We start from the raw sequence: 20,254 nt of genomic DNA, 5'->3' as shown, positions 1-20,254 counted from the left end.
TTTTTGGGGGAAAAAACTAGATCACTTCAAATTGAAGAACCACTTTGCTACAGGGTAGTATACAGTTTCTTTCTGTGTTCTGATCCCTGCCTTCCCACCCTATCTTTATTTCTTCCACTTCCTTACTTTCTGCTTTAGCAACTTTGAATACCTTAAGCTATTCCCCAAATGTACCATGATTATTCTGCCCTTTGTACCTTGGCACACATATTTAGCTCTTCTAGAATCTCATCCCTCTGGTCTCCTTTCCCACCACCCCAATTTTGTCTGCCACCCAACAAATCTAAGCTCAGTGTGCCCTTTTCTGTTTAATAGTCCCAGTTCTCACAGCCAGATTTCCATGCTTACATTTATTAAGATCACTAATTGTAAGGGGCAGAGACAGAGTCAGACCACCCCAAGCCAAGATGCTCAAAAGAGAGCTAAGAATCTTTATGGAAATGCTTAGTGTGGCTATGCTATGCTATGCTACATTACCTCAGTCGTGTCTGACTCTTTGCAACACTATATGGACTGCTGCACACCAGACTCCTCTGTCAATGGGATTCTCTAGGCAAGAATACTGGAGTGGGTTGCGGTGCTCTCCTCCAGGGGATCTTTCAGACACAGGGATCGAACCTGCGTCTCTTACGTCTCCTGCATTGGCAGGCGGTTTTGTTTTGTTTTGTTTTACCACTAGCACCACTTGGGAAACCCTAGGCAACCTTAAAAACCAAGGAGCTTTGGGGACATCAGTAGTATTCTGGTGGCAGATCTTCAGTGAAGTGTCCCATTACTATGGCAATTAGGCTATCCTTTCCAGTCTGCTGTTCTAACCACCAACTTCCTCACCTTTGATTCATGTTCAGTTCAGTCTCTCAGTCGTGTCTGATTCTTTGCAACCCCATGGACTGCAGCATGCCAGGCTGCCTGTCCATCACCAACTCCCAGAGCTTGCTCAAACTCATGTCCATCGAGTCAGTGATGCCATCCAACCATCCTGGGTCCACTTCCTTGTTTTACCACTTGCCAACCAGGTAATCTTAGACAAATCACTGAACTTCTTTATGCGTCATTTGTACAAGGAGAGCACAAGATCATTATTTTAAGGATGAAATGCTCTCCACTGTAATTCATCAATTCAAGATGCACATTTTCACCCACATTTTGATACCTCTGAAATCAGGCTGCATCTCACAATTACTGCTCGCCAGTCAGGAGTCAAGTCATGAGGTAGTTATTGTCTGCTCGTGTGCAAATGTGATTGTTATTCCTGGCTGGGCAGCTGTCACCTCACCATGCTTGACTTGGGAAACTGTTTATGAACCATTTGAGGCAAAACTATGAATCCTGCCTGTCCGCTGAAAAACTTTCTGTTGGCATTCATTGATAAGATAAAAAATGCTCCAGCATCGAAACTTGCAAAGTAACGTGTTAATGGCTTGGAAGAAATCCTGAAAACCATGGTGGAGCATTCTTTTAAGAACTGTTGCCCAGGGCCCTTGATGGTCAGCAAATTATGTTGTGTGGGAAACACTAGCATGATGACAGGGTCAGAAAGTGATTCAGAAGCATTTGACTCTGTGAGGAAGTTTTAGGAACCCTAATCAATTCATTTTGCTTTCTAGTTTCTTTTCCATGTGTGCATAAGAATGAAATATGATAAAAGCTGTGTATAAACCATGATTCAAAACCTTTTCAATAGTGTAACTCTAAGTGATAAGAAAATTATTGTCATATGTTAAATAACATTTTGTCTTTCATAACAGTTCATAAAATAAAAGTGTATCATATAGGCAATGACATCTTAGACTTGATGAAATGTGATTTTGGTTATTATTACCTGATAGTATTTGTTCGCTCATTATTTTTATTCAGTCATGGTCCTTCGTTGTGTTTTTCTTCATGACTTTGTAGCTCAGGTTCACGAAATAACTGCCTCATTCTCTCCATAATAACCAGCCTTGCTCATTCTTTTCTCTAACCTATCTTTCTTCTCCCTCACCTGGCACATCTTTTAGGTCTCTGCTGTGTTTATGTCCTGAGTCAACCCCTAATCCAATTGCCTGTAGACGAGTCACGTGGTAGAGAACACGGCTGCCAGGGCTTCCCCAGGAATTTGTTGTCATCTTTGTATCCTCAGGACTTAGCACAGTACTAATACATGTTTGCTGAATAAATGTATAAACCAAAATGATGTTGCAAGAGACGCAAGCCCATGACTCACTTATGACATACAGTTTGATAATGGATTGTACAGTTTTTTAAAAAAGGTTTTAAAATCACAATAGCATCTCGAACTTACTTGCTATTATAAATATTTGATCTCAGTTTTCTATAAATCTGGTACCTGACATCTTTCATGGATCAGGTTTTACTAGTATCTACATACTCTTCTGACTTAGAAATTTTTTCAGTTATTTCTAGGATCTAATTAATTAACTCAGTCATGGAGAATACACACTGCTTGATATCTCTATGATACAACAGCCTTGCATTGGCCAGATTTAGCCATAACTGTTAATGATGCCTTATGAACACATTTTCTCCATGAAAACATTTTTCTCTTTTCCTCCCATTTCTTGCAAAATTGAACAGAAGAGAATGGAAGAGATGAGTAATACCTCTCTAACTTTCCTGATGAACTATGGATTCCTTCTTTCACTGTGAAAGTCCATGACATTGGGCAAATCCAGTACACTTAAAGTATTCAGCTCTCCTTATGCGACTGACTTATTTCCAAAATGTGTGTCCTTGTGCTGAGTTGCTTCAGTCGTGTCCAACTCTTTGCATCCAACTCTTCGGACTGTAGCCCGCCAGACTCCTTGGTCCCTGGGATTCTCCAGGCAAAAATACTGGAGTGGGTTGCCATGCCCTCCTCCAGGGGATCTTCCCCACCCAGGGATCGAATCTGAGTCTCTTACATCTCCTGCGTTGGTAGGCGGGTTCTTTACCACTAGCACCACCTGGTATGATTGATCAAATCAGGAATTTTTGGCATTCTTCAAGGTTTTGTTAAAGCTTTGTAGGCATAACTTCAGTCCATTTTTCTGATATTTAATGAGTAGGCATACAATGAATACATATGTTATATATGTTCTTATATATATTCATATATATACATATATGAATATATGTTACATATGACCCTGTTCCTCTTTCTCCTCAGCCACCTGACCCACAATCTCCCTGCTACCCACTTGGATTACCATACGCAACTCTAAGCAGTCCTCTGGTGCCAGCTTTTTCTTGTTGCAGTCCACATGATCAGATGACTCTTCTAGGAACAGATTCTTTCATCAGGTAACGCCTTCCCTCCAAACCTTCATTTTCCTTAGGATCAAGCTCCAATCCTCATCATGGCATTAAAGTCCCTCTGTAATTTGTTGTTACCTTACTTATCCAATTTTGATCATCGTGATTTTATAAAAGAAATCTCCCTTCCCAGTTGTGCCAGTCCCATAAATCAACTGTGAATGAGATGCACCAGTTGCCTATTTCCACCCTCTGGTGTTTCCTCGTGCCATGTCCTAAGGGTACATTGTCTTTTTTCTTTTTCTCTCTTATGACTTCTATTTATTCTAGAACGAGGTTCTTCTTTTACCTATTATAATTAAGACTATATTTTATAGCACCATGTACTTTATACTGTGTGTCAACATAAAAAATTATTTCTTTTCACTGTTAATTCTCCCCACAGCAGCCTTTTAACAGTTTTGATCTTTTAATAATTTTGAACAGTTTTGTTATTTTTATGTTGACACCTCATATTTCTTCCTAGACTTTTACTCAGCTTGAGCACTCTTCTTAATACAAATGGCTCCTATTAACTTATGGGTTATTAAAATCCAAATCCATCTTCAAAAGGGAAATATTTTTCTAATAGTGATATTATTTATGATATATACACTAACCCATATACAATATTGGTAAAAAAGATTGAGATTATTCAAACAAATGTGATGTTTAGGCCCAGATGATGTTTATAATCAGGGATTTTAAAGAAAGATCTATTCAATTGTGGCCCCATTGGTATAAGTGTACAGCTTTTTGAAGTAAATACTTTGAGTAGGAAAACATCTTTTTGGATCTATTAACTCTAAAGTGTTGGTTAAAAATCAATATCACTTTATTATCTTCACCACTGATATTATAACTTCAGATAGACACGGTTTTTTAATGACTTTTGGATTCTTTAAAAAGTATCCAGTGTATATAAAGCATATTTTGCACTTTAATTGAAAACTAACATCCTAATTCATATGGCAATATTGTAACATAAGGAGAAAAATATAAAACACAGAATGTGAATACCCTAAACCAAGACTCAACCTTTCTTTTCAAGTTTTAGTTGAAATTTGAAATGACTTATTTTCAATAATAGGTGGTGCTTCCCAGGATTCTTGTTTGTTTAGTTGAAATGCTTTGGCTCTATGAAATCTCTCTGCTATCAACTTGAAAAAATAATATAAAACATTAAGATTCAAATAGTACTTTGGTAATTGACAGGAACTATATCTGCTATCAAATCTGCTATATGTATCAAAATTAACATTCTAAGAGATTATGAAAAAGAAGCATCTGTAAACTTACTTTTTGAAAAAATATAGAAGTATCAACTTGCTTTTTACTTTCCTTATTTTCAACTCTTTAAATGTTATTCAATTACTTTAAAATATAAATATGTGTAAAATTTACTCAATGATTGCAGAGTTTATAAATTTTATAGAAGGAATTTTTAATATTTGCAATGACATTTATCTTAATGAGAAGCAAAATGTAAACATTTAAAAATTCTAGAGAAATGTTAAGATGATCAGGGCTCGTTAAGTCCCTTAATCTGAAGTTATTAGCAGATAGCTGCTCCAGAATCCCACTTCACACATACACACACACAGACACAGAGCAATACAATTATTTAAACCTGAGTTCAGCCTTAGAAAAACAAAAGTAAAACTGAATTAACTTGAAGCAATTATATGACAAATAAATTCATCATTTAGGGATGAAGCACCTATGTTTCAGGGAAAGAAACATTTCTTCATCATACAGTGTGTTTAAGGCAATAAGACACTATATGACAAGAACTTATACAAGACTTCGTAACTAACAAAGCACTGCATATACACTGAGTCCACAGTACAGTTACAATTTGGGAAGGTAAAGTATTAACTTCAGGTTATTGATCAGTAAGCAGGCTGAGAGAAACTGAGTGAAGGTCAGCAAGCTAGAAGTGGCAAAGCTGGGACTTGAACTTCATATCATCACACCCTGTATCAGGTACTCTTGACTCCGTTCCATTTTCATTCTTGTAATACTGGACATGGAGACATTATGAACAAATATGATAGATCATGATATAGAAGAATGATAAGAATCAAAACTCAGATTTTTCAATTTGTATATGCTATCAAATGAGATACATCATGTGAGAAGTTTTTATAAATTCAATTGAAATATTCTGAGAGCTGAAAATCAAAGAAAGTGTAAATTCTTAAAAAAAAAAACACCTCTTGCAAGTTTTTGTGTTTTCTTTTTTAATATTAAGCATTCTTATAGAAGGCATGCCTAGAGTCATTTGATCAAATAAATATTCTACTTTTATTTTCCCAAAGGATAAACTATAGCCTTTGGCATAGGTTATTTCAATAGGAAATAAAGATTAAAGCAGGCAAGCCCCAGGAGATGTTTTAAGTTGTTTCCATTTTAATGAAAACATGACTTTGTTTTCTTCCTGTTCTATCGTTCAAGGTTTAAATTAACCTAGGTTCTTGTGTACTTGTCTCTGAAGATGAAGTGAGCAATAGATAGTTGTGGAAATGAGAGATTAATAACTTTTGTTAAACAGAATCAAAGAGAATACCACATGATCATTATAATAGCCATTCTACTCCTAGATTCAGGAATCCAATCAGCAGAAGAGATGACTAATCTTGTTTTCTTGTGAAAATGAAGAGCAAGTCAAGGCTCAGAAGGGAGCATTTAATAATACGGAAGAGGAAACAAGACAGGATTTATTCTTCAACTGGGTAGATAAGAAATGAAGACTTGTTTTGTAATAGGGCAAAGATGTTTCCTTAGACGTCTTACCATGTGGATTTAATTAGCAAAATCTTTGATATGTAGTAGTGATGCAGTTTGTCTGAACTCCTGTCGCTTTGATTCTCTGTGAAGGAATATGACACTTCAGTAATGAAGGGCACCAATTCAAAGCCCTGCCATGTGCATTTATTTCTTTTTTTTACAACTTGTAGAAAAATAGAATCACTTGTGACAAAATACACAAACGGTTAGCTGTAGAATTATAGAGCTGACAAACTCTACAAATCATTCAGTGTAATTTATTCAATGTACTGCTTGCTATGCCCACTTATAGAATTTGAAACCAATACAGAACATTAGTATTTCAAATAGGGCAGAAGGATGAGAATTATACTTATGAAAATGAAAAGAATGTGTATGAAAAATTTACAGAATAGGTTGGTCTATTTCTGTCAACTACAAAGATTGTTTACGAAAGGAAACTGAAAATAAAATGGCTTATCCTTGCCAGCTTTTCTTGGGAAGTATAGTAATATAGTGACTATTGCCCTAAAAGGAAAGTAAAGAGTTTCCATTCTTGTTTCTTCATTAATTTATTAGACACTTATGGGGTAACTCACCAGTATCTGTTATTATTTTGTTTGTTTCTCAGTAAAATCAAACATTATATTTATTATCATGAGTTCACAGAAACATTGGAAAGATTAATAAGGTATTATTTTTCAAGAGCTTGGAACACATTATGGTTCTGCTATTTTGGCAAATAAAGTAGATAAATGAATAAGTTAAGCCTTAGTACTACACTTTTTTCTTCTTTTTTAAAGCACTAATAGTTGCCAAGAGTTACCAGACATTTTTTTTCATTTTACTTTGTTGTTTTTTCAAAAGTCAAATCAGTAGAAGAAATAGCGAATCTTGTTTTCACATGAAAATGAAGAATAAATGAATTCACTTTCCATTCTGCCTTATTCTTTTAGATCTTAATATAGTAAACTGAAAATTATGGTACAATTTCTCATGGATATTTACATTGTTTTTCCTTTTCAGGAAAACTTCATATACTAGCTGTCTATTTCTAGCCATGGTACACTGTATTAAACTTTCCAAATAAATAACAATGTCTATTTTAAGCAAAAATTTTAGAATTTCAACAGACTTAAGAGTTGTAGGCAATCAGAAAAGGGGGCAGGTTTTATTAAATGTCTTCTAGATCAGCAGCCCCCACCTTTTCAGCATCAGGGACTGATTTCGTGGCAGGAAGTTTTTTTATGGACCAAAGAGGGGAAGGAATGGTTTCAGCATGATTCAAGAGGATTACATTTTCTGTGCACTTTATATCTGTTATTATTACATCAGCTCTACCTCAGATCATCAGGCATTAGATCCTGGAGGTAGGGGACACCTATTCTAGCTCCAGGGTGGCAAGGTTATACATATATTTATTTATACTATAATATTTAGAGGAAAACATATTGATGCATTTCAGTGCTAAATGATATAGAGGATCATTGTTCATACTATTTGATTTCTCAATAGAACATGATCCATGATGATGATGTTATAGATAACATTTTATGGATTTTATTTATTATTGTAATTTAAAAATACTTAATTTCACAAAAATTGTAATTTAATAATATACCTTGGTTGAAATAGTTTGAAGGTTATTTGTAACAAAAATTTTCAAATATATTGTTGTAGGATTTATGGAAATAAAATGTTCAGTGCTCCCTCTCCTGGTTTTATCATACTGGTGAACTGACCTCTTGTCCCCAAATTGTGGTGATAGCAGAGAAGACAGTTTTGAAAAACCAAATAAGATACCATCATGGAATATTGTATTTCTGATTTGACTCTTTCAAACCCATTCAAATTGTCCAAGAAACTTATCCACTAGTTAAAGTTTATTACTTCTCCAAATATTATGAGATATATGAAAATATAAAATATGTACAATAATTTGACTTTAGTCTTTGAAACAGCCTATTTTATTACAATTTATATTATTAAGAGTGAATAGGTAGCTTCTTGGTTTAATTCTTGTTCTGTGTTATTTTCTAGTGATGCTTTCTTGTTGATGGTTTTAGCAGTGCCCTATGGTCCGAAAGGTCATTCCAAATAGAACTTTTATTATTTTAAAGAACTCAAATATTAGAAAATCTCGAATAGAGAAAAAAAGTTTCAAAAGAATTACTATTGTAAAGAAGAATATTAAAAAATCACTGAAATGTCCATACTCAAATTTATATGACTTTTTACTGAAGTTTTGTTTGCTGTATTTCATTAAAGACTTTAAGCTACTTCTTATAGGACCTGGAAAAAATATTTCCCTTTCCACTTACTATATTTTTCTGGGTTTTAGGTATCTTTTAAGAATCTCTGTGGAAACTCAAATTTCACATATTATTACTCTCACAGCAGCATGAAGTACATGATTTTGATGATAAATGTCTAAAATCCAATAGTCTGTAAGGAAACAAAAAGCATTTTTCCTACTGATTAAAATGCTCTTTTTTTTCCTTCAGTGACACATCATATATGCTTAAGAATTATAAAACCTCTTAGGAAATTATTTCTATTTTAATTGATTTCTATTCAGCTGATTTTTAAAAATAAACTTATTTTTTCAAAATTATATAAATATCTTACAAAATTGAAGGAGTCTGGGATTTTTACAATTTTTATTTTGGGGAAATTACATCACAAATCAAGAGAGCAATTATTATAAAATCTACAGCAGGAAATCATACCTTTATCACATATTACATACATTTGCAGTAAAGCGTGCCACGTTTTAGATTTCACATATTCTGAACTTTGCTTTAAATTGGGTCTGTAATGGCATATCATCATCTTTTTTATATCAATATACATTATCTCACTAACTGATCAGTAGTGAGGGCTTGATATACAACTTTTTAATCTTTTCTTCTTCAAAGTTGTTTTCTAATTCCACTTTTAAGGGTAGAGTTCACCAATCTTTTTGCTGAGATTTGATAACTGAAGACTGCTAACTAAATTTAAAGGTATTCTTTTATGACGAGGGGCATTTGAAGGATTTTTTGAGGCAATCCACATTTTCAGAGGATGTTTGTTAGGGGAGTGTACAGGGCGAAATAGCCAAGTGGGTACTCATAAAGGAAAGAGGAAACGACTGTTGGGGAAATCCTGCTCCAGGTTTTCAGGCAGCCCGTATGATTGACACATGATATCACTGGAGGCGTGTCCTGGAGTGGAGGTGGAGGTGGAGGCAAAGAGCTGAAATTCTGCGGAGCCGGAGTGGGACTGCTCTGTAAGGCACGCAGTGGTTTGCAGAGTGATAGCCGCAGACACAACTCCCAGCCCTGGAAAAGGAACAGCTACAGTTGCTGTAAATGTGCCTGAAAAGCAATTTCCAATCTTTGCTTTAGGTAAGAACTGTTTCCTTCCTTTCCTTCCGTAGACATTTTAAGGAAAGATCAGGTGAGAAATGTTGGCTTTTGCAAGGAACTGATTATTTCTTTGAACTCGCTTTAGATCTAAGATTACTGGTTGCATTTCAAATTACCAGTAGCATTCCCACTGCTAAAACGAATGCTCTTAAAGTAAATGCTACCACTGAAAGAAAAAGCAAGGTCCTTTTCCTCCCCACCCCCACAACCCCCCCAGCCGAGCAGTAACAAGTTTCAAGTCTGAAACAGTCGGATGTGTGAAAGAAAAACTGGGTGGTTTTTCTTTTCTTTTTTTTTTTTTTTTTTTGCCAAAGAGGGACTGGCATTCGGTGTGTGGACCAAATGCATGTTTGTTTAGGCATTGTTGGCGACCGAATCCCCAGAAGCAATTGTTTAAAACCTGAATTTCCCGTCTCTGTGTATTGATTTCCAATGCGCAGAAGCGTCGCTTGAACGTTGTTTGAACTCTTAGGCATTCCAAGGGGCAAAAGCACTTCGGCAAAAACGTGCAAGACTGCATGTTACTTTGGTTCGCTGCTGACACGCCGACTGTGCGCCCGCCTGTCAATCACAGGGAGCAGCAACAGCCAGCACATGGCAGCGGGTGCGGGCGGCGGGCGAGCTGCCGAGCGGCCCTCTCCGCTCCACTCTTCGCCGGGGCGGCGGAGCGCGCGGTGAGTCCAAGTGCCTGGAAAGAAAGGGAAATTAACGTGTTCTTATCTCTAATCGTTTGTAGCAGGCGTTTCGGCCGCGGAACAGGAGGGTCGGAGGACTGGGAGTGATCGCTGCCGGGAGAGGCTGACTGCCAGGACCGGAGTTCCCAGGGACGCCGTGCCCCCACTTGCCCGCCGTGCGGGATCGAGAAAGTGCCTGGACCTGCGCGGGAGCCGAGGGACGACGCCCCGCCTTCTCCCCGGAGGAGAACCCCAAACCTCGCTCCCTTCACCACCGCCCCTTAAAAGCGGGTAAAAACCAAAATCCCACCCACCCCCCACCCACGGGGAGCGGCGGTCGGGCCTCTCAGGCGTGTACTCCCTGCGCGGCTCCGTGACTCGTCCGTGGACGCCGGTTCGAGCCCCGTCCCGGGCGCCGCGGAGCCTCAAACGTCCGTGACGTGGATTTCCACGCGTCAGGAGGCCGCCACTCCCGCCTTTCCCGCGAGGAGCTACTGGACCCCGAGGAAAACTCTGGTCCGAGCACAGCGGCGGGTCGGCCGGCCAGTCACGCACTCCTCTCCCCGCCGCTCCCCAGCTCGCCTTCCGTGTAGACCGGGAGAGCCCTCCTGAAGGGATTTCTTTTTTTTTTTTTCCTGGTTCTTGGAAGGGGGCTACACGAGAAGAGCCCCGGAGGTGGATGTTACTGAGCTGCGCGGCGCACGCGAGCTGTGAGAGGTCTGCGCCTGGCCGCGCCGCGTCTCCAGAAGATTGTCCCCCGCAGCCGGAAGGGGGCCGCGGGGAGCGCTCCTGCCCAGGGGCAGAGGCCGCGGGCCGCCCGGCCGCAGCTCGGGCCATGCCTCGCCGTCCTCCCCGCCGCGGTTGATGCGGCGAGTGCACGCAGTCGCCCGCACCGGGACCCAGGCCGGGTTGCACTGCTTGGCCGCCCGCCCCCGCTTCGGCCTAGGTGAGTTTGGGGCGGCCGCCCTCGGGCTGCGGGGGCGGGAGGTGCACGGGCGGGGCGGGCCGGGCGGCAGGTGCGGGCCCTGGGGAGCGGCTTGGGGGCCCGGACCGCGCGAGGGGAAGGGAGAGTGGGGCCACCCCCTCTCGCGGCCCGGCCGGCCCGCGGGGCGCTCAAAGCTGGGTAAGCCGGAGAGCGACCTTTCGCCTCCGCGCGGGACGGCGAAGCGGGGTCCCCAGTCCTCAGTCGCCTGCAGCGGCGGCGCGGGGACCCGGGGTGTCCTCTCGGGGAAACCCCTCCACGCGAACGGTGCATTCGGGCAGGCTTGGAGCGGGGAGGAGGGTCCGAGGAGGACCGCGGAGCTGCTCGGCGGGTGCCTGCGGCGGGCTTTCGGGATCCGAGGATCCCTCGGACGGGGGCCTCCCGAAAGGCGTGTTCGCGCGCCAGTGCCAGAGCGGACCCCCGGTTCGCTGGGGAGCCCCTGGGCCGAGTCGGTGTGCGCCCGCGCGAGCTGCCACTTTATTCTTGTTGTGAGCGCGGCGGCGCGGCGAGGGGCGGGAGAGGGCACTGCCACTTTAAAAGTGGGGAAGTCCGCCCTCCTGAGGTAATGGTAACCTCAGCCTCCTCCCCTCCTCCTGCCCGAGAGAGAGAGAGAGGAGAGAGAGAGAGGGAGCGAGAGAGAATACTTGTTTTCATTCATAACTTTTTCCTTTTCCTTCCTCTCCGTCAACTATTTATTCCCCGCTCGTCTCAGCGCGGATTGCAGAGGGCGCAGCTCCACCGCGGGAACCGGCGATGTGGCGACACCGCTCCGCCGCCCGGGCCCCCGGCTCGCTGCGCCCCGGCTCTTTAGGAATCCGGCTTCTCCTTTAAAGTGTAGACAGATATTTATTTATAACCCTCCCTGCCTTGAGCTTGCTTTTTGGCGCCTGCATTCACTCCGAAGGCTTTTCCTGATTTGTAAGCATCCTTGGTGGCATACGCCAAAAGGCTTTGGAAATCCACGGTGATCCTTAGAATGTGATGGGATTGTCCGAAAAGGTATTCGACTTCGATTCGGGGCTTTCTTGGGGAAGAAGAGTCTGCCGAGAGCGTGTGAGCGTGTTTGGGGCTAGATCCAGGGCTGTCACTGCTGGAAAAGGGGCTTTGCTTCAGATCCGAGGTGGCTGACATTCCGCTTTTACTTTTTATCTGGTGGCCTCCCTTACCGGCCAGCAGGAACTTTGTTACAGCTAGCATTTAAGACTAAAGTCGTGCCTTGTGCTTTTTCTACTCTCTTCAGATCCACGTTTTTTCCTTTCGTGTGGAGTCTGAATTAGTACTTTTAAATACTCTTTGCTTTAGAAGCACTGGGTTAGAAAAGTGCTTTGCGAGGAGGAATGATACTGCAGAGTAACGATGGAATCTTTTTAACAGTCCTTAAGGACTCCAGGACTAAACCCAGCAGGTTGTGAACGTGTTTCTCCTCGGGTACAGAGAAGGTAGAAACTTGAGGCTCCGAGTTGGGAGAATGAGCGGGGGGGAAACGCCAAGAAGTTAACGTGTAAGACAGTCCAGGGCCGTTCAGTGAAGTTAATAGATGAAATGGACTTCTTTCTGCCTTATTCCTGAAGCTGATGAGATTTGGCTCATGGTAGTGGAGAACAGGCATTTTTTTCCTTTGCATTCTTGCACTGGATCAAATCTGTAGATTGTGGGAGGAATTTGTGTGAAAAATATTCTGGTTTACCGTTTATGAGAACAAAAACGTTTTTATGTTTAATAGATGGTTTTATGAAGAATGCATTATAAATTAGAAGTAATTTATCATTGGTATTGAAACAGATTTTTACCTGGATGTTGCTATACTTTATTACAAGAAGCACATTGATTCAGAGTTGGCAGTGCTTTTGAAAATCAAGATCTGGCATGTAAATACAGATTTTTAAATTAGAGGAAATACAGATAATTAAAATGGCCAGGATTTCCCCATACTACTTTAAAGGCCAGACACTTTGTATGTGAAAGTTATCTTGTTATGTCAGTGATCCTTATTTAAACTTAAAAAAAAAAAATTCAAATGTGAATGGTCTTAACATTCACAGAACTGTACATTGAGTTTTGTGTGTGTGCTTTAGAGGCTATAAAACACCAAGAACTGTTGTGTTCATCTGCATTCACTTTTATATCTTGTAGACTAATAGTGAACTAGGTTTAAAATTCTGGTTTCTACTGAAGATGACCTCTTAATTTGAGATTCCATTTCAGTTTGGAGTGTCTTTTTTTTTTTTTTTTTAATGCATGAAGTATACCTTGACTAATTTCCTGAACACTAATCGAATGCTTATAACAGCAAACATAATTAAAGACAACAGCACCATAGCCATTCTTAGTTTGTTGTTGTTGTTGTTTTTTAATGGATGTTTTCTTTTATGGAAAGTATCCATGAACTGATACAGAGCTTCTTTAGATGAGAGCGGTTTATTAGTGCTTATACTCAGTGTTCCCCACAAGGGCATACTCCATTTTGTTTGTTAGATTCACAAACAGAAAGACATTACTTCTTGATTCTGCTTTTTAAAAGTTGAAAAAACTTCCAATTCTTACGGCATGGGGTCTCTTGCTTACATTCTTCTTCTGTGATGTGGTCCTAAGCCTCTCTCGGAATTGGACTCTGTCCAGGACCCCAGCATCATTGTAATCCGCTGATGAGGGAGATCATTACCAGGTGGTTTAGGCAATTTGTGACTTGACAGGATTTCTCACCTCTTCCCCCCTACCCCCCCAAATACTTCTAGTCATTTATTTTCTCTGTTTGTTTTTTTTTTCATCTTTGATTTCCTTTTAGGATTTCAGATGCATGCCAGGTTTCCACTGATTGCCAGAAATCAAGATCACTACACATGGATCCCCAAAATCAGCATGGCAGTGGCAGTTCATTAGTTGTGATCCAGCAGCCTGCATTGGATAACCGTCAGAGGCTAGACTATGAGAGGGAGATTCAGCCTGCTGCTATTTTGTCCTTAGACCAGATCAAGGCCATCAGAGGCAGCAATGAATACACAGAAGGGCCATCTGTGGTGAAAAGACCTGCTCCTCGAACCGCACCAAGACAAGAAAAGCATGAGAGGACTCACGAAATCATACCGATTAATGTGAATAATAACTATGAGCATAGACCTACCAGCCACCTGGGACATGCAGGACTCTCAAATAACGCCAGAGGCCCCATACTGAGCAGGTCAACCAGCACTGGAAGCGCAGCCAGTTCTGGGAGCAACAGCAGTGCCTCTTCTGAGCAGGGGCTGTTAGGAAGGTCCCCGCCAACCAGACCCATCCCTGGTCACAGGTCTGAAAGGGCAATCCGGACCCAGCCCAAGCAACTGATTGTGGATGACTTAAAGGGCTCCTTGAAAGAGGACCTGACGCAGCACAAGTTCATTTGTGAACAGTGTGGGAAGTGCAAGTGTGGGGAATGCACAGCTCCCAGAACCCTGCCATCCTGCTTGGCCTGTAACCGGCAGTGCCTTTGCTCCGCTGAGAGCATGGTGGAGTACGGAACCTGCATGTGCTTGGTCAAGGGCATCTTCTACCACTGCTCCAATGACGATGAAGGGGATTCCTACTCGGATAATCCTTGCTCCTGTTCACAGTCACAGTGCTGCTCTAGGTACCTGTGTATGGGAGCCATGTCTCTGTTTTTACCTTGCTTACTTTGTTATCCTCCAGCCAAGGGATGCCTGAAGCTGTGCAGGGGGTGTTATGACTGGATCCATCGCCCAGGATGCAGATGTAAGAACTCCAACACTGTCTATTGTAAGCTGGAGAGCTGCCCCTCCCGGGGACTGGGTAAACCATCATGATTTTTGGAGGTGGGTTGGACCTCCTGAACTTCTCTTGCTTTCAAGCTGTGGCTGTTAAAAAAGATGCAGTCAGATACTGGTTTTATTTTCTTTGCAGTTTTCCCCTGTCCCACCTTTCTCCCCTTCTTTCCAAGGTTTGACTCATGGATTGTACTCTTCTCTAATGGATGATCTTCGGTAAGAGTGGACTGTGAAATGCATCTGGCTCCCCCTTATGACAAGAGCCTCTGCCATCCACTCGAGAGGGTATTGAGAGCCAGTGGGCTTTTGTGTAGCCTTTTTGTTCTGCAAGCAACTTTCCAAAGTTGTACACATGAACATATCCACACATGTACACCCAGGCTACAGTGATTTAGAGCTGTTTTTGATTGGGTACTCTGGGAACAGGGAAATTGGTGTTTAAAGAAGCAGCCATTTAATTGCTTAAATAAGCTATATATTAAATCTGTCTCCAATTAGGGCTATCTTCATAGCATTAGACACTTAAGTAGCATGGGAGATCTGTTTTTGTTACAACGTTAAAATTCTTTAACCACTGCCCTCTCCTTCTTGCTCCTCAACTTTCTATCCCCTCAGTTTTGGTGTTATCATTTTTAGAGATGCCAGGGTTTTCTGTTTTGTTTTGTTTTGTTTTTTTTCTGTGTAATTTTAGGTCTGCTTTACAATGTAAGTCTTCACATTGGAGATATATTGGTTGTATCTTGCTCATCCTTATTCAAGCTTTCATATTTGTGAAGGACTCGACTCCCTCCCTTCCATACTCCTTGCTTTTCACCAAATTACTCTTGTCATTGAGGGCACTTGGATAACTGAAGTTGATATTTATATCTGATCAATCTATAGATGTCACAGAACTATGCTGCCTGAAGTGATCTTGGCTCCTTAATGGTTTTTGGCCACTTGGTTAGTTAACAGCTGGGTAGTTCTAATCTTTTCTGTTTCATTGCCTTAACCACAAATTGTGGTGCTTTTTGTATATTTTATGTATAAATCACAAAGTTGAATTCTGACTATTTTTAAGACAAAAGTCTGTTAAACTTTTTTATTGTAAAGAATATTTATTATGCGAATCTCTATTATTTTATGATATTTATTGCAAAAGACTGTTGAAATGTACTCATGTCTGAATATAACAAAATATCAATACGTAACGGAAAATAAGGTGACACGAAGAAAGTACGTATGTTAACTATAATGCAGAAAATATATTAATTAATGAAACTGTCTCTTGATTTCTTCATTTATTAGCGTGTACTGTTGTGATTTTTGTCATTTGCTTTGACTCTTCATGCATACCCATTTTCTTTCTTTACCTTAATATACCAAATCTAGATGTAGGTGAGCTCAAATCTTGAACTAGATGTTTCCTGGAAAATTCATTAATCAAGATTTTATATTCCAAATTCTGTTTCAACAAATGCCAAAGTGAATCACTTTACAAAGTGAAAAAAGTTTTTCTGTGATTAATATTAACAATTCCATCTCTCCTTTGGCTATTTTGTAAGCAAGGGGTTTTGTGTATATCAATTTCTTGGAATGGGACATACCTGTATGTTTTAAATAATGTTTATCTTAACTCTTGGATTAGTCTGAAATTAATTTTCATCAGCAAAGCTTAAAAAATTAGTTCTGTAGCCATACTAGGATCCTCTGGCACTGTCATTTTAATAAAACATTATAGAATTTAAGAGTGCATCAAGGGGATAGTTAACATTATCAAAGAGAAGTTTTAAAAACATTCCAATCCTTTTCATTCCTTTAATAAGTCTTTAATGTGCCCTGATCAAATAACATTGTGTCATGTCTCATGGAATTAGAAATGTGAGGGTGTGAAACTTTATATTTAAAAAGTACATGTTTTTAGTTTTTAGCCTGCTGAAGTCAGGACATAGTTAGAATCTTTGGGTCTGATAAAATTTTGTTCACGTGAATCCTCAGACTTAATTTCACTAACTCCTCCGTATGTCTAAGTGACATGTCAAACCTGAATAATCAGCATTTGAGAATAAGATGTTGGCATAATCTGAACCCAGGATTTAGGCTGTCAAAACTCTTATCCAGCTTTTTTGTTTGGTTGTTGTCTCTTACATGATTTGACTACTAGTTTGGGGTTATTTATCCTTTGTATTTACAGACTTTGATTTTGTTTTAATTAAATGAGACATAAATGATAGAAACTTTTAATGCATTTCCACCAAGCCACTAAACCTATTAGTTGGCATTGTGACATTTGGCTTAATCAAGTATTTTCTCTATGCTCTGAAAGCAGGAACATTTTTAAAAATTTCATAACCTATGGTATTTTAAAATGTCAATTTGTTTCCTCTTGTATTCAAGTTATGTGGTGATATCACTGGTCCCTGAATATTGAATATTTCATTGAGATTTGGCTCCTTAATGAAGCATGAATAGACTCCTTCAAAATACTGTGTAACTTTTTTCTGTTATTTAGACCCTTCGTATAATTAGGAATTGGTGTAAGAGCTGTCTGTAGTTAAACTAACCAGACTAAGAAGCTATGGCTTTTATTGAATGAAATTTATAACTTTTATGAGAATAAGGTATGTTGTGGAGTTTTAACTTCTGACTATCTGGGGAATATGTTAAAATTATAATATTAAGATGGCAGTCTGCTGCTTCCAGGGTTCTATATGCACTCTGGCATAATGTCAAGCTCATATTTGGAAATAGCAATAGGTTAGGAGTTCAGACTTCTAACATGCTTGTCAGATACAAAGAATAAACACTTTGATTCAAAACTTCCTCCTTTGTGATGGTTTAAACCTAGAAGAAAAAAATATTAGGATGTGTCTTCATCAGTGCTCATGAGTCCAATGTGTTTGAACTGAATACTGATGATCATTTTAAAGTGCTAAGGCTTTGAAAGCATTAGCACAGCTGACATTTCTTATAATACCCCTGCCATTTATTTGATACTGCCAAGTTAAAAATACCACACAGATAGATTAACCTTTCCCTTTTTCTCAATTTTGTCCCTCTTCCTCAACTGCCAAAGCTTGACAGAATGAATATTTTTTAAGTAGTTCCTTTCCAGCATGTTTTCTGAGTGTTGTTCTTTTCATTCAAAGAAGTTTTATTTGGATAATTGTGAATAAAACCAGTACAAGATTTCTGTAATTGAGTAGTTTCCTGTCAACAGTTTAATAAAATGTAACTCAGCAGAAGTATGGACTATGAAAAAGTAGATATACTTTTTTGTGAAGGCTTGAGGTGAATCTTTAAATTATAATCTGTGATAATTATTGTATAGTTTTCAAAACACATCGTGGAACATTCCAGTTATTACAAAGAAAAAAAAAAAAAAAGAAAAACAGTGGTTTTTAAAGTTAAAGGAAATGAGTTAAAAACTAATGTTTTTACCCTAAAGTTAATATTGAAATCAAACTCAAGATTCATTTGCAGAAGATTGATTTAATTTTTGAAATTGTCTCCTTTTCCTGAATCTTCCCTTTTTTTGTTGAGTGATGTATTTCATGGTAGTTTTATGTATAACTCTTTAGCAAAAAGGCACAATCTCATTTCTGAACATTGAAAAATGGAAACAAAGAATGTCTAGACAGTTCTCATCTTAAACTCTGCCCCACCTCCCACTATATATATATATATATATTGCAAGAGAGTTTGGTATCATTTTTTAAATATCTTGAAGACAAAACTTTAAATCCCCCTTTGGCCAGTTGATAATTGGAGAACTGTAAAAACATTATTTCCCTCACTAGATAAAATGGCCATGAATTTAACTGACAAGTTTTTGATTCTTCTAATATTCCCTCAGATTATTACCAAGCCACTTTGCTGCATGTACTGAACCCTTACCACGTGCATTATTCCATATGCAGAAGAATTCTAGAGCTAGAAATAGATGTCAAAATATACTTTATGTTTCTCAATCATATATGAAAGTAAATAGGTCACTAGTTTAAAAGTTGAAAATCAGAAGTGTGTGTCATAGTTCAGACCTACTCTATCAGAAGATATCTCCAGGGGAGGAGCTTGATATTCTTAATTTCAAAAAGCTTCTTGGGTGAGTTTATCAGGCAATTTTGTAATTGCTTTTTTAGCTTGATGTCTTCATGTTGAGAATAGAGAAACAAAGGCCTGGCTTAAATGTTCATGATAGCTAGCATAGTACCAGGACTCCAGATACAGGGTTTTCCTCATTTCTTAGCAGCAAGCCTGGCACCTTTATGTTGCACATTAGCGTTTACCATTTTTTTTAACCAGAAAGTATTTCCTTCATAATTAATATATTTGACCATAATTTAGTAAATGGAATGTTTTTTTGCATATATTATTTACACTTAGCTATTAGGAATAAGTAGCAAATGACTTCATTGCCATGATTATTTTTCGTATGTTATTATTAAAGTTAAAAACTTCATTTGAAAACTGAGATTGTGTGCTTCCTCTGGCCAGATTTATGTGGTAATAATAGAACAGATTGATTTTGATCAGTTTGTAAAGGTAACAGTAACCTGGCATCTAGATTTAAGAACTTATGTGATGGCACTTAGCATTATTCTAGTTATATCAGAATTACAGTGATTAAAAAGCAGGTTTACATATTCTGTTTTGTACTGATAAAAAGATTGGTGTTAAAGTCAGATAGCTGAATCACACTAGGTATGCCAGTAACTAACAGTAAAACCTAGAGACTGTTTTGAACTGGGCAATTTGGGAAAGCGTACTAAAGCTTATCATTTACTAGCAAGTATTTCAAGAGCTTGTTTTGATAAGATAATCATAGAATCATACTTCTAATGATAGAAGCTTGGAGGTCATCTGTTGCATCTTCTTTAGAGATGCGAAAGCCAGGTTCACAGAGGTTACTTACCTAAAGTCACGATCTAGTTCCCAAACTAAAATAAACTTTATTAAAAAACTGCATGCCACATATGTACCTGTGGTAACAGATTGGAAGAAAGGAGAGGTTGGTTGGGGGAACAAGACGAGTTTAAACCAAAATTTCAGGTTAATTTGTAAGTTACAAAATTTAACAAATTTGTGAAAGCATAATAGACTAATAGTAGCAAATACTAATAGTAGTCCAAGGCAGAGAAGTAAGTGCCTTGAGAAAGGAATCAGACCAAACTAACTGAATAAATTTGATATAAGAAAAGTAAGGTGTGTATTTGAGAAAACTGAGTTCCTGTTTGGCTAGCAGCAGTTCTCAACTTCATTTATGAGTAAAATAGCAACAAACAAAACCTGTGCCCTGGGTGGGGCTTTGGTCTTTGTTTATCTTACAAGCACTCCACATGATTCTATGGCACAGCCATAGTCAAGAGGCTCTGAATTAAATTATAGGTACATGTAGAAGAATCA

General features: G+C 39.2%; 2 protein-coding genes across 5 annotated transcripts; one reads left to right on the top strand and one right to left on the bottom strand.

Annotated features, from left to right (window-relative positions):
• Positions 1-8,810: 8,810 nt before the first annotated feature.
• On the bottom strand, positions 8,811-10,963 carry LOC138093536 (uncharacterized). Its single transcript, XM_068989604.1, has 2 exons — positions 9,853-10,963; positions 8,811-9,365 (listed from the first exon to the last, which is right to left on the bottom strand). Exon 1 carries the CDS (start codon positions 10,961-10,963, stop codon positions 10,175-10,177), a length of 789 nt encoding a protein of 262 aa, XP_068845705.1. The 3' UTR covers positions 8,811-9,365; positions 9,853-10,174.
• On the top strand, positions 9,304-16,318 carry SPRY1 (sprouty RTK signaling antagonist 1). 4 transcript variants are annotated; one of them, XM_068989491.1, is made up of 4 exons: positions 9,304-9,431; positions 10,189-10,417; positions 10,776-11,072; positions 13,894-16,318. In XM_068989491.1, the coding sequence occupies exon 4, from the start codon at positions 13,949-13,951 to the stop codon at positions 14,906-14,908; it is 960 nt and encodes a 319-aa protein (XP_068845592.1). In that variant the 5' UTR covers positions 9,304-9,431; positions 10,189-10,417; positions 10,776-11,072; positions 13,894-13,948; the 3' UTR covers positions 14,909-16,318. The 4 variants fall into 4 exon arrangements, with proteins under 4 accessions (XP_068845592.1, XP_068845593.1, XP_068845594.1 ...); XM_068989493.1 differs by lacking the exon at positions 9,304-9,431 and adding an exon at positions 10,005-10,056; XM_068989492.1 differs by lacking the exon at positions 9,304-9,431 and having other exon boundaries at positions 9,942-10,417.
• The last annotated feature ends 3,936 nt before the right edge of the window (positions 16,319-20,254 follow it).

The sequence above is a fragment of the Capricornis sumatraensis genome, chromosome 17 (assembly GCF_032405125.1).
Source record: "Capricornis sumatraensis isolate serow.1 chromosome 17, serow.2, whole genome shotgun sequence".
Classification (NCBI taxonomy): Eukaryota; Metazoa; Chordata; class Mammalia; order Artiodactyla; family Bovidae; genus Capricornis; species Capricornis sumatraensis.
This window is presented reverse-complemented; position numbering and strand designations above follow the sequence as displayed.